Source organism: Anas acuta, chromosome 4 (assembly GCF_963932015.1).
Source record: "Anas acuta chromosome 4, bAnaAcu1.1, whole genome shotgun sequence".
Taxonomy (NCBI): domain Eukaryota; kingdom Metazoa; phylum Chordata; class Aves; order Anseriformes; family Anatidae; genus Anas; species Anas acuta.
In genome coordinates this window covers 34301913-34327572 of record NC_088982.1, presented here as the reverse complement: position 1 = coordinate 34327572, position 25660 = coordinate 34301913, and the positions used below count along the sequence as shown (strand labels likewise).

The following is a 25660-nucleotide window of genomic DNA, read 5'->3' as shown; positions in this document are numbered from 1 at the left end:
AGTTATCCAGGGCCACGAGGAAGTAGAGGAAGTCAGATACAAACCATGAAGCTATTTAAACTTGTCTAAATTTAAGGTCTTGGTTTATATTTTTTGGAAAAAGAGAATGGCGTTAGACTGCTCCAGGCAGCGAGGGGAAGGCACATCTGCCTCGTGGGGCTGTGGCTAGGGCTGGTGGTGGAAGGCAGAGCTCGGTCAATTCACAGCCCAGAAAGTGGACCGGACTGGAAGCGTTGAACCAGTTTATACCACGTAGTGATTTCTTTTCCAGCCAGTGCTCTGAGTTTGAAAGCCATCCAGGAGCAGCGCTCAGGAGTCGGTTTCAGGGAATTTAGAGTGAGAGCAGCTGTCTGCTAAATAACGCCGCGTGGTCAAGCTTGTGCTAAGCTCACCTGTGGTATGCAGCAAAAGTTTCAATGCTGTGTAGTGCTTGGGTGAACTGATGATACCAATAAATCCCTAAAAACTGAACTGCCACATCTCCCAGCAGGTTGATGTGGGTGGAGATGCTTTGCTGTCACTCTCAGACAAAATCATTTGCTCTCCTCTGTATGCCTTCTCAAGGAACTTCAAATCTTATGAGGGTTTGCACATGGGTGTTTTTCACATGCTGAATTGGGGCAGTTAAGTTATTGTGCAGCGTTCCTAAACTTTAGTATTAAATTATATCTATACAATAACTGTAGTGTAAGATGAGATCTAAGAGGTGTAGGCTGTGGAAGAACAAAGCTATGAATTCAGATTTCTGCTTATTTACGTTGCTGAGATTGCATCCCCATGCAATTACCTGTGCTGGATCAGTAGGGACCCAAGAAAAGAAGGATAAAATAAAAGCTGCTGAACACATTTGTTACTGTATAAGAACTTCACAGAAGTTGTCTCAGAACAGAAGCTGATATTGTATCTCCTTTACCAAGAATGCATATGGCAGAAAAGACACCATAGACTTCACTTCTTCCATGAATGGTGATGCTGAATTCAGTGTCATGGTTCTTGTTGCAGGTTGTCAGGCAAGCACGGCTTTTCTTCTAACTCCTGATCTGTGCTACTTACTTGAAAAGAAAACTCCCAGAGAGTTAACTAAGATGGATAGGTGAAAAGAGTCACCCACACCAAAACTTTGAAGTGGGATGTTGCAGTTTCTGTTGCCTGTGTGTGTACCTGTGGTGTACTTCCTATGTGTCCGAGTACACAATGAATTTGCACTGTAGTGGAATATGACCAACAACATTAGATGATTTACAGAATGAAGCAGTTCTATAATTCTGTGGCATATGCAAATATCCACAGACCTGATTGTAATATGTGTAAGAGGTCATGTAGGGTTTTATGCTGACAGTCAGTTTGAAGCTGTGGTTTATACTGATGAAAATTGAAAACCGTCTTGCATGAATCATTGGTTTGGACAGCATTAAAGTACAACAAATCTTCTGCCAATAACTGTTATCTGTGTGAAGTGACTGACCAGTTTGTGGGAGAACTCTGAAGGATTGAGCCTCTGGTGTTTTATAGTTGGCAATGTGATGGAAATCTTATGGCAGAACTCGGTCTAAAAAAAAATAATATAAGATTGTCAATCAGTGCTACAAGTATTTCTATCGCCGTTCAGCCTCCTTATATGTGTTGGATTTCCATGCTACCAATTCCTTTTTTTTCCTTCTTCTGTTCCACCCCCAAGAGTGGTATATGGCCAGAAAGCTGCGAAATTTATGTGTTCAGAAGATCTTTGACCTTTATCTAAATGATAAGGGGAAACAAGTTTTATTTCATGTTCGAGGTTGTCTCTGAAATTATAGAAAAAAACAGGTTTGTTCAGCAAATGTTCTGTGACAGTTGTCCAGGGTCTTTAAATCTGCAGTACTGGAATGCCATTTTTCTTGCCTTTTATTTAGCATAGATGAAGGATAAGGTTCAGAAAATGAGTTGTATGTGATAGATGAAACATGAAGAAGCTGTTCTTTTTGGAACTCCTTGTACTATCCTTGAAGCCAGTAATATAATTATCATGGATCGTGTAGACTTTATTGAGCAATTAATTAGTCAGCTTTTCACTGTTTTGGAGTAGCCTACTCTTAATTGCAAAAGCTTAAACATTTTTTGGAGTATATCTGAAAAGTAGAGGGCCAGCTCCTCATCTTTCCTTTTCTTTCTCTCTTTTTTCTTTTAACCATTTACTTTCACATTATCTTTAGCTAATAGAAGGTTTCAAGTCCACCTTAACGACTGAGGCAAGAGATTAGAGTACCCTGACTTCCATGAAAGCAAGAAGGGTTAGTTTTCAATACTGTCCTACAAACTGTGTTGTCCTTTCTAGTGAATTAACTGCAGTACATGCTGCTGTTTGCAGCTGGCAGAAGCATGGAAAGGATATATATAGGGAACTTCTAACAGTTTCATTGACAGCCATGGTTCTGCAATTTCAGTGAAAATAAGCAATATTTGTTTTGCTTTGGAGGTGGTGAGGTGGTAGCGTGTGGTATTCAGGCTGCTTTTTTCTTTTTTAAATGTGTTTAGTAAGTTTCTACCATGAACTTAAGAGGGATTTGAAATAAAAGATAAACTGAGAGGCAGCACATTGGAGTCACAGGTATTTGATCTCAGGCTACTGGAAACTTGAAAGCTGCTGGACTTTCTACCAGTTAATACTGAGTTGCTAACATCATGCAGAACAAATGTTTTTGTACAAAAGAGATGCCGTGACTTTTCTCTTCCAGGTCTCAGTCTCTCTGGAAGTGGTCTGCATCTTTCTCTCTGACCTCCTGCTGTCTGCAAGGCACTGCTACACAGGCTTCCAGCTGCCTCTGCAGCGCCAGTACCATTTTGGTAGCTGTAGCCTTGCCACAATTACAAGGTAGTATGAACACAGATCTTGTCAGACTCTAATTTCATGGAGCTATAAATGGTAGAAACAAAGCCGAGGACTAACTATATCCCATTTCATAGGAAGATCTGAATACATAATGAAATCATTTACAAGACCTTTTAAAGAAGAAAGGTTTTAAACTTCACAGCGTGTTTATTCATTTACCACATGTAAAGTTCAAATGTGCAAGTAACTGACTTCCACCTAGAGAGGGAGGCTTGGAGGGGACCTCAGAAAGTCAAGTCTATTTCTTTGTCCTGGACAGAAGCCACCAAGTCTGAGAGATGCTTGCTTTATCTGCTTTTATGCTGCATTCCTCTTACTAGAAAAAAATTCCTGTACATCTAACCTGAGTTTTTCTTGCTGTAATCTATTGCTATAAGTTTGTTATAATTTATGGTATTCGCCAAGACATTGAGCATAGATTCTTTCTTTTCTTTTTTGAGACAGCCTTTTACTTATTTGAAGGTCTTACTTCCTTTCATCTCATCTTTAAGCTACGTAATGCTAACTTGTTAGTCTTTCCTCAGAGGTCACACCTAGGAATGTGATATTAAGAAAAAACCCTTAGCTAAATAAAGTTCTCTGTATGCAGAGGGAAGTTTCATTAGCAATATCTCAGATGTGTAAATATGTAACATTCTACTTCCATACTTTCCCAGAATTTTGTCTGTTCCAACGTCATTCACTTACGCTTGACTAGAACTGTGAAGAGAGTTGGATCCTAGCCCAGAGTAGCTTGGTCTGGTACAAGATTGGATTCTGCTTATAATAGTGGCCATAAACATTTTCAGTTAAAAGCAAGCTGAGAGAGCAAGTCATCTTGTGTTAGGTATCTTTCAGTAGATTTGCTTTGATTGATGTGTCGATGAATTGTTCAGGATCTCAGCACCTACAACCTGCCAATGGAGAAGTGCAGGCAGGGCTCTAGCAAGGGAGGGCTTCATCTCATTTTTGCTTTCTAGGAGCTAGCGACAGAGCTGTGGAGTGGGACATACTTCCATTCTTTCTTTTGAAATTGTATCATTTTGTATCATTACACTAGAAGAGACAGAAGAACGTACCATTTCTTTATACTTTTCAGGGAATTAGTAGGAGAATTAGATTTGATTGCCGTTGCAAGTAGTATAGAGATTTTTTCAAATAAAGATGATAAAATTTGTACACATGGTATAAAAAAAAATTTGAAACCTTTCTTCTGTTATTGTATTGACTGTTACTGAGTTCAGATAATCAGTGAGCTTTTGTAGAAGGTACTGTATTCCCTTGCAGTCCTCTCCAGCATTTTAGAAAGCTTAATATTGCCTCAAAATTTAAGTACTTTGTGATGTCTTTCTCATCATCTTCCTCTTAAGTTTGTGGAACAAATAGATCACAACAGTATATGTCTCTGAATAAAGTTGGTTGCCTTCTCTTGCTGTCTGGAAGTGTTGCTTACAATTTTTCTCTGGAAGAAATCACTGCTGCCACCTCTTCCTCTTCCATGTACTTCAAACTAAAGGGATTAGGCCTTAAATGGTGGAAAAGGGTTCTAGGTAACAGACTTCTAATTTGCAGAGTGTATGTAGGAAGATAGCTGGAGTAGCCTTCTAAATCCTATCCCTCTCCTTTTTCTTTTTTAGGTTTAATCTTGGTGGTCCATCCCATGTAGTCTTCTGCCTGTGCAAGTCTTATTTTGAAGCAGGGTGTTGGACAGAAGCTGAGTGTTGGAATGACAGGTTCTTAATTCTGTGTGATTAAAGGCTAGATTCATAAAAAGATTCAAGTCTTTCTACTTCTTGAAAATTTTAAGACTGTCCAACATAGTCATGGCAAAACTTAAGGAGCATGTCACTGACAGTACTACGTACTCAACTGTAATGGAACAATTATAATTTGCTCTTAACATTTGATTTCTGGTGAAGAAACTTGGTGTCAAAAATTATTACCTTCAGCATCAAGTGGCTGAGGGACTGTTTATTTAAAAAATGCTTAATAAACTATTTTTTTTTCACCCCAACTTCTACGGGTTTAATCAGAAAGATTGGATGGTTTTACTCGTTAGCTCCTTAGTAGATTGATGTTCAGGCTGTGGAGGCTTAAACTTAGTGATCATGTAGGAGAAACATAAAATATTAAAACAGCAGACAGCCTTCACAGCACAAAGCCTCTTCCTATCCTTCATAGGAAGCAGCTACATGTAAGCTGATATCTGCAAGATCAAAAGGTCTTTTGAGATCTAATGAAGAAAAGTGGTGAACAAGACAGTTTGTGTGAAAGAAGTAAGGAACAGTACAAAAAAAATCTATTACGCTGAACTTTAATATTGTCTCCTGTGTGGTGGTGCACTTTGAAGATGTAAACAACTACAGTGGATGAATGTTAAACGTGTGGTAAAATGCTGCTCATCTTCAATGTAGCTTACTAGTTGCAACAGTTCAAGTAATTATGAATACAGTTTCTGTGCTGACTTTTACTTTCGTGTGGTCTGTTAATTTATAAGTATTTACATAGTTGTGTCATGTACATTACAGAGACTTCCAGTAAATAGACCATTTGCCTACTTTTCAATTATTCACTACCATGATTTATTTTATACTCAGAAATTAGACTAGAGGCAGGACACTGATGGAAAATCTTAGTGATTCATGAGTGAAGGGAGAAAAGAGATTTTTCTAAGATCATGCAGATGTTGAAAAGAACCAGCCAGCTCAGCTTCTATTTCCCAATTTGGTGAATTTTTAGGAGGTGGATTGATATCTCAGAAACTCAGTGTTTGGAGATCATCTTGACTCTGGTGGAGCTTCCACGCATTTTACTTCATAGCACGTCCATGTAATGGGTAACATGCTTTAGACTCTTACCAACACAGGTTTTCATAGAAAATGCTGTGTTCTCATGCTCTGCACTGTTAGAAAGTTGAACATTGCCTGAAGCTTAAGCACTTGGTGGCATGTTTCTCTTTAGGCTTTTCCCTTAAATCTGTGGAGTTAGCAGGTCACATAGCAGCAGTCAGTGTTTCTGCAAGAGCAAGTTGTATGTTCTTCTTTCATTGTATGGAAGCTCTGCATACAGACTGAACATAATACCACTTAAGGTTTTAACCTTTTCAGTTTGAATTACCATAAGAAAGTTTCCCTAAGGCATTTTAATAATGACAACTCACATAGGCCTTTTTGTCTTCTACTTCTATAGGCATTAACATTTTGCCTTTAATCTATGTGGCTCAGTCTTAAACCTTGCAGGTTTTCCTATAAGCTGTTTAGTTAGATGGACCTTCATAGCAATTCTCACTTGTTAATTATTTCCCTTCCCTCCTGTTTTCTATGCACATGGTCATAGCTTGTGCAAGGGTTTAAGTTTCTTTTCTTTTTTCCTTTTTAATGAAAAAAATGAAAAGGATTTGGAGGATTGTGAAGTAGAAAGGACTTAGTGTGTCTAATATACTGGGAAAAGATAGTATTGAAATATCTCCTTCTGAAAGTGTTAGTGAAGCCATGCATTGAAGAGGTTTCAGTTTCTGCCATGTGATGATGTGTGCAATGCACTGGGAATGCTCATAAACCTTCCATGCTTTAAGAGCAGCTGTGTTTTAAATAGTTGATGAAGAAACAGTGATTGAAGAATTGCTGCTCAAAAAATAATTAGGGTGAGTGTGATATAGAAAAAATATGTATTGAACACCTATATATAACCCAATCCTTATTTCAAAGGTGTTGCAGAGGAAGTGTTGCAAAGAATGTAGGTGTGTGGACTCTTGGTACACTTGAGTGACATCAAAATGTGGTAGGATAGCATGAAAGAAGAACTGAAAATGTGATCGAGAGAAGAAAGCAAAATAAGGAAATTTACGTAGCTGATGGAGTGAACGGTGGAAAGCAATTGCAATCAAAGTTGTGTACCTGGTGTGTTTGCTTCTGCCTTCACACATTGGACCAAAATGTCCTTGTTATGATAGAGGTGATCACACTTTTTGGATCAGTTCTGGATACTGTTTTTAAATGGGCAGGAGTGGGAATAAAGGACCATATGTGAGCAGACTTTCAGACCAGGGGTCATTGTGACATCTTCCTTTTTCTGTTTTTGTGTTTTTTTTTTTGGTTTTTTTTTTTTTTGTTTGTTTGTTTGTTTGTTTTGTTTCATTTTGATTTTTTTCATGTACTAATGGTATTCGGCAGTAGTGTGGCATGTGAAGAGGAGAAAAGGGCACCCGTCTTACACAGAAGTGAGCCTGTGTGCTAAAGGTCAGAGTTATCTTGGCAGATGGAAGAGATCAGGAGGAAGGGGGATGTTAGGGCAGCATCGTACTTAGGGTTATTTGAAGAATCATAGACTTGTCCTGGAAGAAACAGAAAACTTTTCAGAGATCTCATTAGGTAAGGGAAATATGAGCAGTATAGAGATGACAGTAACAAGTGGGTATGCATGAACCTCATGGGCAAAAACTGTTGAGAAAGGGATTACAACATCACCTCAGTCGCATAGCACCTAATTAAAAAATCTTGGTTTAACTGCACTAGCTCGCCTGCAGTGACACAAATCACTAGTGTCTATACTTTCTGTCTACTTCCATGAAGTAGAGTTCAACAGGACGGTGGAAAAAAGCTGTATTTGTAGGTCAAGCAGGGCTGATAGGTGGAAAGAGAAATTGTCTTAACATGATTATAAATTGCCCCAAGTTAGGAAAGGGGTATTAGTTCTACCTTTTCTACCAGGTAGAAACTTAAATAGCCAGGAAAATAATTTAGGTAAGGATGTTACAAACTATTTGTAACTATTTGCCTTCTATTTTAATTCATGATAAAGTTGCTATCCACAGTGAACTTTTTTGTTGGTGTTTAAATTGGTATGGGAAAAAAAAAAAAAGAATTTAATTTATTTCACTTCGTCTGTTATAGTTAGGGTTAAAAATAGATCTTAGTAAATACAAAGCTCTAGAATTACTTCCAAGGCTAAACGCTGCGTCACTGCTGCGAGATAATAGAATTAGGTTCGCACAGGTGCTAACCTGGCAGTGGTTTTTGAAAGTAAATTACAAAGAAGATACAGAAAGGATCAATAGGAGATTTACAGTCAAGGGAGTTCAAGAGAGTCAAGTTTGGAGTTGGGAGAGGGAGAAAAAAAAGCACCAGGTAATTCATATGTGGACCCTGAATGATGCAAGAGGAACATACACTTTGGATTCTGCTTCAGGGAATACGGGGAGAATAATTTTGAACGGGACATATGAAAGCTGTTCTCCCTCTGCTGCCTCATCAACTAAGACAGTGCATCTAAAGGTTAGGACAATCCTTTTGACTTGAGAAAATAAGATGGAAAAGGATCCATGGTGTAATGCAAATGTAGAAGGAAAGCTGTCTAAAGTGCCTGGCTGGTAAGGTAGGATCTTAACAGCTTTTCATCTGGTATTTGTGCAGAGGATTTTCTGGAAATGAGGTTGGACAGCATAATCCTGTGATCAGTGCAGTGGTTGAAGCATGGGGTGTTTTACAATGATGTGCAAGAAATGAGAAAGGCAGGCCCAGAGCAACCTGACTAGGGAAGGACTGAGATTTCAAAACATTTTTTGGTGTTTCTCCTGGTTCCAGCAGGCGGGCAATTCAAGACCCCTCTCTTCTGAAGAAACAGCTTGCTCCTGCAGCTCCTCTTCTCTGCACATCCCAATCAGTAATGCATTCTTATCTTCTCAAATCAGATGTACAGGAAAAATCTAATTAACTATAGGATTGTCAGACTTAACTGGAGTAATAACTGTGATTGGTTTTGCTTTATTTGCATTATGCTGTTGTCTTTTGTTACAAAGTCATGGAATATTAGAAAATACGACTGGCTGGACAGTAACCTAGGACATAGCCTGACAAAAGTCATGCAGTTGAAGTATCCAGTGCAGCTTTCTACCTGTCCCATCTGTTGGGATTTCTTGTTTCAATTTTTGTGGCTTGTATTTCTCCCATGTCAACAAATACAATCCTGTACATGGAAAGCAGGTCCGTCTCTGTGGTTGTTTACGTTCTGCATACCTTGAGACGCAAGAAAGAAATGGATTTTGTCTGTCTCCAAAACAGAATAATACCAGCAACTTAAATTGCCTGTTAAGCTACAGGAATATATATACAGTTGTATATTAATGTGTTCAGATAACACTACTCATAGTAGAAGCTATATTTGATTAACAAATAGAGGTTAATTTTTATGACTAAGGGACCAAATAGTTAATGAGGAAAACTGAAAAGCCTATATTTCACTTTGCTGCACCTTTCATTTCGTAAATTATTTAAAACTAACTTTGCAATTTTAATATATTCTGTTGCATATATAAATCTGATAGTTTTTCTTATTATGGTACCCTATTCCTACCTGTTTCATTTCACTCATAGACTTCTGAATATTTACAAAGCTATTATCCTAACTTTACAGGTATAAAAAATAAAGTGCAGATGGGTATTCTCTCATTTCAGCTAATAACAGATTATAGGGAGTCTGATTTGATGCTTTCATCTCATACATTTGATATAAAATGCAGTTTCTTTGATGTTCTTCTTTTAAATTAATTTAGAGATTGAGTTGTGGAAAGAAACAATGAGAATGTAATCGATGTTTAATGCAAAAAGAAAAACAGTGATTTTGACCCTAACAAATGAGCTCTTTAAAGCAACACATGGTGGATGACAAATCCCAGGGGTAAATATAAATAACAGCATCTCAGATAGTGGCTCAAAAACTGGGGACTGAGGAGGGGAGGAAATAGGGGTATTGATATAGGGTCATGGGACGGACAAAGAGGAGGATGAGAGAGGTAGTTAATCAAATGTCTTTGGTGTCTTTATACTAATGGAAAAAGGGTATGGGGCATAAACAGGCAGAACTGGAAATCTTAGTACGCAGTCAAGGTTGATTTAAATACTATTAAAGATCTCTCAGGATAACTTGTGTGACTGGTATGTTAAAAAAAAAAATGTAACTTGTTTAGGAGTTACTTTCTGTATCGTACACTTGCCTGGAATTGTAGAATAAACTAAAGCTACTATAAAGTCTGTGAATAAAGAAATATGCTACATTTGGGGATGGTTTTGCATCTATGATACCTACTTAAAGATTTGTAGAAAAAGTCATTTTTACTGACTATAAATAAGACTCCCATACCAGACCATCTTGCATGTCTTAAAATTTATCTGCATTGGCAAAGTATAGTTGTTGTGAGCAATGGGGAGATTCCCTCACCTCTAAACCAAGTCTTTCCTAAAATGTGAATGTTTTTCACGTTTTTCTCTATCAAACCAACAAGATCAAGTAAACTAAGCTTCTTTAAGAGAATAAATGAAATTATCCAAAGTAAGGGTTTGGATGAGAATGTCAATGTAGTTAAAATTTTGAATTGCCATAAGAAATTGGAGATGAGCATCAGCTGGGAAACAAGAATCTGTTAGTGACCGTATTTCTAAGGTGAAAGAGAAGACTAGTGAAGACACAGAAATATGCTTCAAGCAGATTGGAAAGAACTAGCTGTGAAAATAGAAAGGCAGGTTTTGGTGATGGTGGCTATGAAATGATCTTAAATGTGTGATGTTTAGAAGAGAAAGAGGAAGAACAAACTAAAAGCAGCGGACTTAGGCCTCAGACAATTTGTGATAATTTTCTCGTGAAGAGTGAAGACAAGTATAAAGAACGACAGGAATTAGCTGGAAAGAACAGCAGAGTCTCAGAGCAGTACATTAAACGTCCAGTGCAGTGAAACTGAGCTCCTCATCATTCATGTGTTAAACCCAGGAACAAAGTCTACTGAAAGCAGATCAACTGCTGAATGTGAATGTAAAAGAGTAACATGAAAATGAGGCAAAACAGAGAGTTCAAGGCATTATTTGTTTCTTGGAAGGTTCATTTTGTTTGGTGATAGGAAATAATTCCGTGTGTTGGCTGAAAAATGACAATACCCACCAAGTGCTGGCCCACGGTTCCTAGGGAAAAAAATAGTGATAGCTCTGAGAAAGCTAAAATGTTCAGTGGTTATGTATATTGCTTCTCCCACCCCTTTTTTTAGCAGTCATTTTGCAGTCAGACAGCTACCAATGAAAACTAGCAACAAAGAAGTAAGATTACAGATAAGCATAGCATGGACAGAAGAAAACAAACAAATAGAGACAGTAGGTGAAATGTTTTCAAATCGTTCAGTCTATGAGGTGTTACTGGTTGTCTTCAAGGGACATGTTATCTTTCTCAGGAAATTTGGACATGAAAGAAAAAGATGCCCTACTTTGTAAAGGGACAGAAAGACACTGGGAAAGTGTAGGCATTGTCAATTGCCTACAAAATGCCAGAACAAATAATCAAACTATTTGCAAGCAGCAGGAAGATAAGAGTTTAAGCACCAGCTCACGTGGAATGACGTGGTTTGTTTTTAACAAACCTGATCTAATTTCTTCCTATGGAAGACAACAATAGTACTTGTGCGGAAGGGCTAACCATAAATATCATTTTGACTTCAGAAAGGCTTTGATATCTTCATGATGCTCATGCAACCAGGCTGTGTTGTAGGGAGATCTGTACTGGGCTATGTGCAGGAATATCGGAGTACCTAGGGAGCAGCTGTCAGTAGGTCGGTCACTTTCCATCAGACATGGCACATTGTGCTGGGCTTCACTGAGGTCTGTCCTGCATCTGTCTGTCTCTTCATTGTGCTGGCTCCTCAGTGGTCTGGCTGACTGAGCAGGGAGAATTGTTCCAAATTTTGGCCACGAGGGGCTTGTGGATCCACAGGGCACTGGCAGTAGCACAAGAAATACTGAGTTTAAAGGTTAGACACAGGGAAGGGGAAGACTTCCCTTCTGCAGGACTATTGAAGCACCAGCATAGATTGCTAGGGGAGACAGAGCATTGATCGCTGCAAGTCGGCACGAGGGCTGTCGCTGCTCCAGCCGTGTGCGAGAGAGTGGGCTAGGTGGCCTCAATCGCTGAGGAATAGGTCTGGGAGTTTGTGCAAAATAAATTCCTTTTCCATACTGCATGTTCAGGAAATTCTTTGCAGGGTTTCCTGTACGCTCCTCCTCTGTGCCTTTGGTAGGGACACGGATTTTTGTATGTCAGATTCTGAGTAATCAGAACATGTTGTGTGTGTAAGCAGATGAGGCGAATGCATTGTTTAAAAATATGTAAAGAGTCAACGTGCTAGTGGTAGCAGATGTGACTGATTTTCAGCCACTGTTGTATTTCTTGTATAACATCTGAATTGTGTGCAAACTGTTCTAGGCAGTCCAACTAATACAACTAAAATATTTGCTCTTATGGTTTATATTTTGTGAATTACCTAGCAAATCTGCCAGTAGATCCACTGGCTGCCAGTGTTTTATAGAAAAAGACCTCACCTATGTTATTTGTAAGAGACAGTAGGAGGTCTCTAATCAATACGTAGGGGTCCAGCATGCCCTGTTTGTGTGTGACTGATGGTGCTGGTTGTATGATAAACTCTGCTTTTGTCAGGCCGGATACCCTGGAGCTAGCTTTTGTGCTCTCCTCGTGGGACTACAAATCTGCTTTACAATTACAGATAAAATTCAGGTTACCAGAAGACACTGTAGAATCAGGTACTGAATTGCACAGCAAGCCTTGCCTGCTGTTTCTAATTCTCTACTCTGAAAAGCCCAGGCCCCAAATCTACATGCATGCACTGGAGCTTCCCTAATGAGTGATTCTCAGTGTCTTTTTCTTTTCTGCTTTCTGCCTTTTTTCTGCTTCCTTGCCTCATAAGGCTTTCTTTTCTCCTAAGACTACCTTCAGTTGTTTAGACCTGCTAGAGCTGGTTTGCTTTTCTGTGCAGCCAGTGAATGAATAATTCACTTAAAACAATAATCTGGATTACGCTGTAGTCCACGAGTGTGTATAATTCCTGTATTGCATTTAGTCAGAAAGTTGTAATCACTTGCAGGCATGCTTTTATCAGGCTGAAAAGTGACAGAACAGCTACCTCAGTCATCTGACCAAATGAGTAAGTATGTACACAGGTGTGCACACAAAATCAAGGCAGGTAACTTCGCTCTGACAGGGAGCAGCTATTGGACTTTACCATCAGAATTTTGCACAACCTGTAGTTCAGAACTGGTGTAATCATTAGTCGGGATACCTCATGATCCAGGTAAGCGGGCTGCTGCTGTCAGTGGTCCGTGACACACAAAAGCCTTGTCACAGGACAAGGTAGAGCTCACTAATCTACAAACAGTACTACAAGTAATTGGGGAAGATACTGGTTTTCGTGTCTATTTTTTTTCCCTGTGTGAATCCTGAAAGTGTTCTCAGGGAGAGGTTAATATTTCATCAGCTGAGCAGCTGGAATTGTCAATTTTATTAGAAGTGAAATTTACCTTTGCCTCTTTTATTGTGACCTGTGTCCTCCTATGCAGTTTGGAAAACAAAAGAGAGAAAAATTCAGTTCCTGGCTTACGTATGCGTTTGCTGAAGTCTCTAACAATGTTTAACAGCTTTATCCTCACCGGCTTCATTCTTTTAAATGCAAATTACAAACCATGGGACACAGTTTTAACAGTTTACAGTCTGCTAGCCAACCACTGGATTATAATATACAAATGGGTTTGTGAGACGGTGGGGAGTGAGGTGGGGTATTGTAGTCACTTGTGGAAATTTTGTAAGTACGGATGATAAAATCTGGAATTCTGCAATTTGTCTTCTATTCTTAAAGTGAATTTTAAATTTTAAAGCATTTATGTTTATTCCATAAGCAGTGGAACTCATAAAAGCCCCATTGCCTGCAGCTTTGTGCCCTTAGATATCGTTAGGTGCCTTGCAGTGGTTTGGGCTCCCCCTGCAGTGTCTGTATAATGTAATTCCTTTCAGCTGTGCCCTGGGGAAGATGAAGCTTCTGCTACACCTGATTCAGAGACAACAGAGACAGAGTCAGGTTCCTGCTTACTGTGCTTGGGATTCCAGCTGGGCTGCTGCATATGATTTTTATCAAAACAATTTCTTATGTTGCTGACAAAAATTACTGCAAAGCAGACTTAATTGGCTTACTTACAGTTTCACTGCTAATATACTTCATTTTCTCTATTTTCTGATACAACATAAATGGAAATGAACGCCTTAAAAGTTGTATAGTAAACTGCTTTGATATATCTTGTTGGTGTAAGTCACCCATAAGGAGAGTGATCATTTGCTTTTTCCAAAGATTGAGATTAGTGTTCAAAAAAATGTCTGCTTTATTATACACTTGGGTATTATTAAACTTTATATACGTTTATATAAACATATCCCTCTGGTGTGTATATATATAGGCATATTTTGTCATTATTTTAATCTTTGGTAGTTCTTTAAATCAGATTTAATTTTGTAGCAAATTCTGCAAGGCACTCATATTGTGGCAAGGACAGCACTGTGTGCTGCCTTTCAAGTAAGGTGAATGTTTTATGAGGTTCTGTTGGCAAGTTTTTGCCCACTTGAACAATAAATTCAGGTAAAATTCAATATGACTTTGCTGATACCAGTTAATCAGCTCCATTTTTGCCAAACTTATTTTTTCAATGTATTATGCCACATTTTTTTTATTAATTTTTTTTTCAGTGGATATTTACAATCCTCAAGGAAGTGTTTTTCTGAAGTTGGCAGATATTTCCTGGTACTCTGTGGGATCACCTACTGGGAGTATGGTTTCTTGTGAGTCAGAGTAGATGCAAGTGATGTGGCATTAGTATCAACTTAACTGTAAATACCACAAGGAGACTGTCTCACTGGCAATGTCTGTTGCTTTCCTTTTTGAAATACCAGCGCTCTTCCGAAGAGAGTATGTAGAGATCTCTGCAGCAAGGGTGCTGGTGCTCTCAAGCAGAAGAATGCCAATTTAATGAAATATTAAAACTCATAACAGAATGGAGGAGACAGATTTGCTGAAGGAGAATATAGTAGCAGCCTTGCCAGACAGGCATCAGTAGCCATCACTGCAGAGCATTTAGCAGCATTTGGAAATATCACTTTGGGAAGAACTGCTTTACTTGTCTTGTGCTCGTGTCCTGTAGCTGTAACAGCAAAGCTTGGAACAGGGCAGTAGTTTCACTCTGTAACACAGGTGAAAACGCTAGGGTTTTGGTCTGCCTACACAATACCAATTTCACGGTGCAAAATGGTGCAAACCACTTTGCTAGGGGGCAATGTGCATCCCCAGTCATTAGGCTGCATGAAGCTGGCTCCCTAACTATAGCTCTTTTTTTTTCTCTGAATATGTGCAAGGTAAGTATGTTGCCTGCTTTTTAAAGGCCTTCTTCAAAAAGAACAAAGCTTGCAAATGTTACATATTATACCCATTAGACATTATGTATATCACATGTAATTCTCTGATGGTTTGTCATGGTGTCAGTGGCTGTAACTAAAACAGAAGTGCTCAGCTAAGAAGTGTGAGCAAAGAAGTGTCTCAAAAGGCAACTTTTAAAGAAATGTCATATTGATGTAGAAAAAGAAATGTAAGAGCAGTACTAGTAGTTAAACAGAATGTCCGAATTCGTTTGTATCGTTATGAAATTTGAAATATTTTGTCTTTTGGTAAAAGTAGCAAACACTCAGACAGAAGTAGCAAAAACTCAGACAAATACTTGATCTTTGTTCTTCCTTCTTGCTCCTTCTGGTTTGCCCAGGAGATGAGTTTTGTACAATTGCTCTGTGTGTCTGCCAGTAGTGAACGCTGGCAGCTGGCTAGAGAAAAAGGGACCCTTCTGGGGTCTTGAGGGATAAGCTCTCTTCGTGCTGTAACAGATGCGTCCCCACTTACATTCTTTGATACCTCTGACTTCCCGATACACCAGAGTCATTCAGATGCAGGACACATTCATAAGAAATGAAGCTTTATCATTCCTTCTGCTTCTAGGACCGCTCATTCATCATTATTACATTAACATGCCATTGTTACATGGCATATTTCCTTTTTTGTTTAACAAGTATGTGCATTCCACTGGGACTCTCTTTTCAATCTTTGTGGACACCGCCGCTATCCTGCTACTTTGTTCTGCTGTGGCTCAGCATTTTTGTGGATCCAGGCTAAAAATCTGAAGGATAATCATATGCAGCACTTCAGCCTTGCTGTTATATATTCCTTCCATATGTGGAAAATCATATTTGTGTGGGTTCGGTCAATTCAGTAGCAATCCTGAAGAATTCTGTGGGACGGTTCATTGTTCTGAGAACGCAGTTTGCTCGAGAGCAAAGAAAATATCTTAGCTCTGCATAAATAAGTCATTATTTTACATTGCCATTAAGATGAATCCTGTCATTTAAGATACCTAATTGTGCTGTTTTCTCTACAACTTTTGTATTTTTACAGAGTACTGCATTTTAGTGTTTTAAATCCAGATTTCTATTTCAGAAATACTCTGTAGCAAGAAGTTGCCATGTAATGAGAACCATTTTAAGGCCTGGATGTAAAAGTTTTAAAGATAAGGCTGTTGTTATCCTTTCAGAAGGTAGAGGAAATCAACTTCTCGTCTTCTGAGTTGCACTGTGCAAATTAAGCAATCTGTAGATGAATCACCATTCACGGAAGTCCTTTAATTAATTCTGTGTTGATTGATGTAATTTTCATATGCAAGCAAGATACTGCAGGGAAGTGGGGATTACTAAGTCACGTTATGGTAAACATGACAGGACTTTTGGCTTCAGAGACTTACCATCTCTGAAGAATTTCCCTGTTATGTTACTTGGCATCTACCCTGAACCCAGAGATACAAGAAGTCTAGACAGAACAGAAGTTTATCAAATGTCTCCTAAGGGCACTTTCACAGAACGCCTTATCAATGTCTTGTCAATGCCATGCTTCTCACAATACAGCTGTAAGCCAGCTGAAGTCATCGTGCCTCATTTTATGTATGCCTGTTTGCGTGTGTGCATACATTTTTCCTAGTGGAAGTGAAGCGTCAGAACCTGCAACCACTGTTTGCTGCAGTCTGGGAGAGATCTGAGAGGATGTGGTGTAGTGCTTGCACTATTTTTATTACATTATTCCTTAGACATTTGCTCTTATTTGGAGGCAGGATGAACTTTTTGATTTGACCTGCTGCAGCCAACTGCTGCATGCTGTAGGAATTCAGCAGAATAAATTAGTTTTTCTTGGTATTCCCACCAGGTAAGCACTAACACAAGAACATTGTCAGATGCTCCCAAGGTATTTTGTAGGCGTTCGAGGAGGGTCACTCAGATTTTAGGTGAGATTTTATTTCAAGATACTATTACCATTTTATCACATTTCAAAGTAACATTTGTTCTTGAAAACTAATTTCATGCAGAGACCGATGGGAGAGGAATATTGGTTTTGATAGAAAGAGAAACGTTGCAGAGAAAGTGCCTTGACATTAATAGCTGAGGGGGCAAGGCAGCATTCTGCTTGGGGAAGTGCTGGAAAATGTGGTCATTTCAACTACCTCCTTTCATTGTGGGATTGGCATTGCTTTGGAAAGCAATTTTGACCTTCCGGCTACTTTAATTTCCTGCCCCGTAAGTTGGTAGCTGCTTAAGTTCCTGTCTTGGTGAGCAGTGATTTTAGTTGTACTGCAGGCATCTTCTGGAAGAGTGGCTGGTTTTGGGGAAGTACCAAAGAACCCAAAGTAGGTTTGTGAATCTGGAAAAATGGGAGGCCAATGTTAGGGATATAAGTCCATCCAATACTAAAAAATTTCAAAATGCTTTCAGGTTTTTTATCTCCTTTTTATACTTTTGGGAACATTTCATCCAGCTGGAACAGACCACATAGCTGGCTCTGCTCGATCCCACTGTTACTATCAAGGATGCATCACTGCGTTTGCCTTTTGTCTTTTTCTCGGTCAGAAAAACAGAAAATAACATTCTATTAGCAGTGCTTATGAATCGTTTCTGATTCTGGATGTGTTTTTCCATTAACAGGCAAGATTTGCCTGTGTTCTAATTTGCATGCTTGGTAGGTAATAATTAATGTGTTGGCCAAAGTGTTCTGAAGATAAATTTGTTCAGTAAAACAAATGAAAGGAGATTATTATGGCCTTGAGTAAAACAAAAAGTACTTATGATGTGGATGCCATCTGGACACATGCAGATAATAAGTCTGCAAAAGAGTGGAAACAGTCACACACACACACACATATATATATATATATTTATTTTTTTTTTTCATTCCTCATTTCATTTTCTGAGTCTTTTTACTATCAAATCAAACTTTATTTGTTAAATGTATTTAAAGATAACTTAGTCAGTGGAAATTAAAAGCCTAAATGGAGCATCCCCCAAAATAGTAGTGCAGCTTGGAAATACTAGGTAGGCACATGACAGTTATGTGTAAGTGCAGTTATATATATTTTAAGGAGTACCATTAAAGATGGCGACAAAGATGAGACCAGAACTCTGGTTATTAGCTATGGAGGTGCATTAGTACAGGTGCTGGTGTCCTGAGAATGCAGATAATCCTTTTTCAGTAATGGGAACATGGCAACTTCAATAGAAATAAAAAGTAATACCTCGCCAGCCTCAGTTTGCTACTAAATTAATTTATATTTCATTTGTTAACGTACGGTACTACAAGTGCAGAAATTCAGTTCTTTGTAAAACTTGCTCATTCAGACATGAACTCTTTGAGTTTTGATGTTTCAGATGTCTTTTATTTAGGGTTCTATTTCATGACCAGCTATCGTTCACTGTTAGCTTCGGGTAAGCAATAACAGCAGGTTTGGCACAGACAACAGTAATGAACTTCTTAAATTTTAGGCCAAGTAGTTTCTGTCTTATGAAAACAAATTTTTTCAAAGTCTTTTAATGAGAATTGAACCATGTTACATTGTTTTAAAATATTCTTATAAATTTTAAGTTAATAAAAATGTAATATTGCCTAAGCAAGAATTACATCACAGACTATTCAAGCTATCTTTAGTTAGTTCAGTCTAACTATATTTTCTGTGGTAACCATGTAGAAAATTGCCTAGATTATTTAAAAATAACCTTTCCTTTTAGGTTGATCATAGCTTTAATTTAATGATTATATGACAGCTAATAAATGCATTATTAAATCTAAGACTGTTTTTGTTTCATGTTACTTCCAGGTGCATTCTGCTTCCGCTTTTGGGAATGAAGCCCCCTCAGCAGAGCCTCTTCCTGCTTGTAGACTCAGTTGATGAGGGCTGCAACGTTTCTGAGGGTGAACAGACTTCTACAAGCTTATCTGGGACGATAGCGGAGCTGTTGGCTGGCCACTTTGAGTTCTTCCCTCCTTGGTTGCTCCTTCTATGTTCTGCCCGCAAGCAGAGCAAAGCTGTTACAAAAATGTTTACAGGTGAGTGCAGACCCCAGCAAGCATCGGAATAAGGATCTAGTATCCTCAAGACCCTTGGTGTCTGTTGAAAACACTAATGCGTGCTTAGTTCTAAAAAGCTGCAGTGGCAAAAATGGTAATTCTAAAATCCTCACATTCCAGTTTACTGAGACCTACAGAAAGCTTAAATTGTTAGAGTAATTCAGAGGTAAATTATGTCCACAATACAACTGTTGGTGGCTTTGAGTTTTCTTCTTGCTTTGCTAGTTCTAAAAAGCTTTGAAACAGTGTAGGTGATGTGTAAGTACATAAGTATTTCAGCTGTATACGCCCATTCCTCACAACCTCAAAAGATTTTTTTCATCTCCCATTAAAAACTTTCCCCTTATTTTCAGAAAGCAGTGAATAACCTTTGAAGGTGCAACTTGAGAGGGTAACGCTGTCGATGTGGATTCTTAGAGTATACTTTTGGCAAAGATGGTGTGGTAAAGAATTCTTTACAACTTCTTCATCCAGGCTTTACTGTGTCATGAAAACGTTTCTTCACTATAATGACATTGTTACTGGACGTTCTCTGAAATGCAATAAAGGGCAATATCTAGACTGGATTCCAGGCCTATGTATAAAGCCTGTGTGTGTTAAGGCAACAATTAGGACAAAAATGTGATTATAGAACACAGCCCCATAGGCTTGCTCGTTTCTACTGTGGCAAAAGGTCAATGTGATAATTGCATTCTGGAATGGAGTCCTGTATTAATCAGCAGCAGACACGAACACTGGTATTTGGGAGTATGTGAGAACTAAGGGAAACTTTGGGGTAACTTCATAGGGCTCCTTTGGAAGTTCATATGGGAATAGTTTCGTCAGAGCTTGGCTGATTAGATACGTTGTCACTGCCAAAAAACAGACAAAACTTTCTTCAGAGCAGCTTTATTTCCTTTCCATTGAATCATATAATGTTTCAGGCTAGTCCTAAAAAATTGCTGTTGTCTTCTAAGTATGTTTCCAGATGGAATTCTTGACAGAAAAAATCAGCAGAACTAATGGGTATGCCTTTAAAATAAATTTAACTTGAATGAGTTAATTTCTCATTTCCACAGCAAATGATTTGATGAATAGTGTAAAGGGAGTTGGCTCGCGGTATTATAATGCTATCTTTACTGTGCAAAAAGGTGCAGAAAAGAAAGAATGAATCCCAAAGTAATTGGACACAATTTGAGATTAAATTTTAGGGTCTATTTGTAAGAAATGGTGGTGGATTTTTTCCCAAAATGAGAGCAAACTGTGACAGTACATCTAGCAGTGCACTTCTGGGTGATTTTCTTGTTTACAGCCAATACTCAAGTTTGTGAAAGATGTTGCAACATAGTTGAAGCTTCTGTTAACTTCATAAATATACACATATATATTGCAACTTTGTGTTGCAAACTTTGAGATAATGTTGATTTTCTGGTTTTAGCCTGCAAAGGATAGGTTGTTGTTAACACTTCTGGGGCAAACTCTTTTCTTCTTTTGTGGTATTTGAATGTTTACTTTTAGCTGAGCTTAAAAAAAAAAAAAAAAAGTTAATTGACAGGCAGGCAGAATTTAAGATTTACCGTGAGCATTTGTTGTACTTGTGACAGAAGAAAGGGTGTGCACAGTAATTTGCACTGTACTCTGGGACACCATTACACTGAATTTCTTGTGCTTCCAGTTTCTCACTAAATGGTTGCAAGTGTAACGCTAATGTAGTCACTGGTCGTTTTCTTCAGATGTTTCTTCCATTTGGCACAAAAAATCAGTTTCACTCTAACTTCGTAAGATAGATTGGAATCCTTTTAGCATTGTTTTAGGAAAACGAGTCCCATCTGGTGTTTTTTCTGCTAAAAAATGTTATAGTAAGGTATGGAATATATACTAGCCAGTATTAATTTGATAAGTCAGTTTATATCAGGTTTCACTTATAATTTTGAAGTGTGAAATCTTCCTCCACAAAAGTGCTGAAATGAGAGCTAAGACTGTATGTCAGCATGTGGTATAAATGATTGGGAGCAGGGCTGCTGCAGTTGCTTGGTCCCGACGATGTTCTTTTTTGGGTGTTGAACACAGGCGAGAGCTCTGCAAGCATCTCTCCTGCCAAAAATAGTCATGACATGGAAGAAAGAGTCCAGCCTTTCCTCATCCACCGTCATCTTGCCACTGCTAGAAAGGAGGGGAGTTTATTCTAGTCCTCATTCCTTCCCTTTTGCTGGTGACTTATTTATGCAGGTTGAATAGCTGTGCTTGCCTCAGCTGCAGCCCCGTGTTCGTGGCCCCTGTGTGTTTGGAGTTTCTGTAGTAGCACAATGTGCTACAGACTTTTCCCCTTACTCCAGATTCTCAGCTTTCATTAATTAAAAAAAAAGAAAATAGTTTTTGCCTCTTGTGGCTGCAAAGACAACCTCAAAAATATGAACCAAATGTAAATTGATGCCTGCATGAGTCTGCGGTCACCCTCCACAGTGAGCAAAAGCCAGCCAACTGAGTAAAAAAAGAGGGGGAACAGATAACGCGTGTCTTCCTGACTTCTCTTCTATGTACACTGTCACCAACTGCCACATCATGCCTGCCTGCTTTTCTTACAGACTTCTGCCCCAAATTTAGCTGTTTTCCTTCTAGTGTCCATAGTTGTCCAGATAATCTCCCACGTAGTCATTTGCTATCATTTGGCAACAAGTGTGGACTGTCAAGCAGCTGCAGTAAACAGTCTTTTCAATCCTTTTATTACAGTTTTTTTTAGAAAACTTTATTTCCTTTTCTTCCCTGTTTTCTTTCTTTTGTTTTCTAATTAACTCAAAAAACATCTGCCCTGAAAGTGGCGCAGACCATACAATATGTATAGTTTTTTATGTTTCAGCTAACTAGATAATTAAACTGTTTCCCCTAAAAAGAGGATAAATATTGGAAGTAAAGTAGCTATTCTTGCAAAACTAATTTCCTCTTTAAAATAATTTAGGCATTTTAAATTCCAGCAATTTTATTTAGATAAATTTGAGTAAAAAGTGGGTATTTCCTCATTTAACAACATAAACAGGCAGAACTGCATATGTACAAATGCTCTATTCAGTGGTCTAAAGAGGCTTTTTAATGGGCATGTACTTCTTTGTTTTATCTTTAAAGAAGATATTATCTGTGGCATCCGGCTTGATTGTACCGCTCAATTAAACACTGACATTCTTGATCAAACGAATTCCTCGTGCACAAGGCACCAGCGTGGTACAACCCATGCAGATGACACATCTCACAGAGTCATAGTTACTGTGAAGATAACGTTACATACTGGAAACTGCAATAAAAAGACTGAAAAATGGACATGAAAGGGTTCACTCTAGCATTGGAGGCAGCTTATTCTCAGTTTATCTATAGGCAAAAGCGGACCTTTTGTTTTTTCTCACTCTTGTATTTGTCTATCATGCAACTCCAGACCTACAGATATTAAGAGCTGGTATTTTATTTATCCAGACTTGCTCTGGATTGGAAACCTTAGGAGGTTTTTTGCAATTTGCTAGTTCTGATCTGGATAGGTGAGGAGCGTCATTCTTGTAGCATTTGCTAAAATTAAAAACTGAGCAAAAATGTGAAAACTGCAGGAAAATGTAATAAAAATCACAAACCAGCTTTTCTGCACCCAGAAGATTCAGACTGCTTGGTTATTGATGCCGCTTGGGTAGCTGTATTGCTGAATCCCCAAATCAAATCACTTGCCTTATTTGGAACCAAACCTTTCCAAATCAGCTGCCCGGAGTATAAATGGCATGAGACCTCTTTAGGAGAGATCGCTTAAAAAAAAAAAGAAATTAGACCTCTAATTTTTCATTGTAGGTTAAAATTTATTTAGGCAGTTTTGTGTTACATTAAAGTCTTTATAGGAGATGGATTTTGACAATAAAGAATTATTTATATAGATTTTAAAATGTTTATATAGTTGTAAAATTTACTCCTGTATTATGACTACTGCTGTGAAAAAGTTATTTGCAGTTTTGTTTTGAAAAAAATCATTCAGGAGACTTGGGAAATAAGGGTGGTTTTCTTTTCCGTTAGGAGGTAGACATGACTTTATTATTTACTGTTTCCTCTTTTCTCACTCTTCTGATCAACGCTTCAAAATTTGATGCTAGGGAGCTTCTTCTTTTTTAATAAAAAGTTGTGTGTGCATTTTCAGCTTTTTAGCTTTGTAATTAAAGAGACAAGACTAAATTACATCTGTAGTTCAGTAAATCTAACAAAATAAAATTCCATGCATTGACATGGACCAGTAACAGTAGCAGAATTCAGCCTCAAGACTCTTCCAATATCTCTTAGCACCTGTGGTAGATGCAATGCAATTTGTAGCACATAGTACACTGCAAATGCATTAAAAACTAAGGGTGCTGCTGCAGTTTTCAGGTGCATTTACTGTGCTGGATACATTGTTCTTTTTGAGCAGATGTACATAAATAGCCAGAGAAATACTGAACTTACTATATGCTTAGATCAGCAGTGTAAATTATTAATGCCTAAATGTTGCCATGGTTTTAATCATTTAGATTATTTCAAAGCTAACAGTTTAGTTAAATGAAAAATATTAAAGTGTATTTAAAACTTTAATGCAATAAAATATATTTTGTTAAGGATATGAAAATTGAAGGTTATTTTTAAGTATTTAGTGGAACCTGCTAGTTAATAGCTTATTTTTATTATTAAAGTTTGAAAATGTTGATATGCTGTAAAAGTATTTATATAACCAAGATAATTTTTTTTTCTTTGAATGACCCCAGACCTTGCCAAGAAATACATTTGGAACTGATTTGTTTACAGAACTGCCAGGAATTTAATAAATCAGGAAAATCCATATTGGAGTTCCCATTGGGTTGAAAGTGATGTGTTGTAAGAAAAATCTTAGCAATGCAAAAAGCAGGGTCGTGGGACTGCAAGTTCTGTCTGCTGCACTCCTGTTTCGCTGATCTTAAGTAGTTCATGGGAATGCATCTGAAACAAAATGAACTTTCTCCTAGTGTTTTGGTGCTTCTTGTCCGTGAAAGTGACTTATTGTGTCTGGTAGGGTGGAAAAGCAAGTTTGCAAGATCTTTGTTTGGAAATGTAAAATGAGCTCATTTAGATAGAAGGTTGGGAAAAAAAAAAAAAAAAAAAGCTTTGTTCTACTCCTTCAAGCTAACAACAAGAATATCGTTGTTGTTGTTGTTTTTTAATATTTTCTATCTGTAAAACTTTCCTTGGAGTATTTATTGTAGAATGGCATGGTGCAGTGGTTAAATATAACAGCCTATTTCTGTTCAAAAGCCTGTTACAATGGAAGTTTATTAATCCCAGCCCTTAAGGAATGTTTTGTCCTTAGGACATGTGAAGACATGTATGGCTGTAGTGTGTTCATTGTATATACGATCTTCTCTTCAGATGTGATATATAGGATTTCCTTAAGAAAGAACATTTGAAAAACTTGGAGCATCTAGGGGGTTGGGGTTTTGGGCTGGTTTTATTTTTTGGATCATGTCCAAAATGGTTTTATTGACTTCCCTACCCCTTCTGAACAGCAAAATGGAGATTGGTATTTCAAGACATTTCAAGATAAGGAATAGTTTTGTGCTTTTGAAGCACGAGTATGGGATCTGAGATGTTTGAGCAGTTACGACTCTGCAACTTTTCTTGCAAAGGCTGAGAGTCAAGGGAGGTGAAGAGCGGTCATAAGTCAACACAGAGCATAAGCTGAAGTCTTAGGATTGCTGTTGTGTAGGTCTGTCAGGGGTTTTCTTGCTGGGGTGAAGTGAAATCAACCACTGCAAAACTTGAAGAAGCATTGGAGTTATTTAAAAATAAAAGTAACTTAGATATGGAAATGTAGGTGAGCAGGAAAGATGTGGGCATGGAATTGATGTGAGAGCTAGGAGTGTCGCCTATTACTAGACACATTGAGAAGGATTTTGCAGAGCTTTGTGCTTATTTTCATTCAGCCAAGTGACAGATACAGATCTGACTCGCAGAAGTGTTTACTTCACTCTTAACAGAGGAGTTTAAAGAACTACAAGGTGATTGTGCTGGTTGCTTTTTGCTCTGAATTGAGCAAAATAGAGCTGCTGCCTGCACACATGAGGCGAGACAACCAAAGCAACGCTTGTGTGATGACAGCTCTGTGCACGCATACGACTGTGAATGCATGCACCAAGCAGTCCTTCATTTTTAACTCCACTGTTTTTGCTTTTCTGTCTTCTGAAAGCTCGCAGAAGCAGCCTTTCCTTGAAAGGAAAGCTTGGAATCGGCAGAATGGGAGGGCACCAGCTGTCCTTACTCAGCAATGTTTCTTATTTGGCTTCTGTACATGAATTATGGGCTTTACAAAGTTACATACAGAATATTTTAACCAAATGAACAGTAAATCAGTGAATTATGCCATTCTGCAGGTCAAGTTAGGACATTATTTGAAGTTGTGGTAACAAATTGTGATGGGTAAAGATGGTTCTTTTTTTTTTTTTTTTGGAGAGAAATTAAAAAATGCCTCTAGAATAGAGAGATCCTCCCAGATCTTATTTTCTGCCTCCTTGCCC

General features: G+C 38.2%; 1 protein-coding gene across 3 annotated transcripts in view; it reads left to right on the top strand.

Moving 5' to 3' along the window:
- ANKRD50 (ankyrin repeat domain containing 50) overlaps positions 1-25660 on the top strand; it is a 62949-nt gene that overhangs the window by 26580 nt on the left and 10709 nt on the right. For all 3 annotated transcript variants that reach the window (XM_068680682.1, XM_068680680.1, XM_068680681.1), the window contains exon 3: positions 18892-19121. In XM_068680682.1, coding sequence (XP_068536783.1) covers positions 18892-19121 — 230 coding nt within the window. The remainder of the gene's footprint in view (positions 1-18891; positions 19122-25660) is intronic.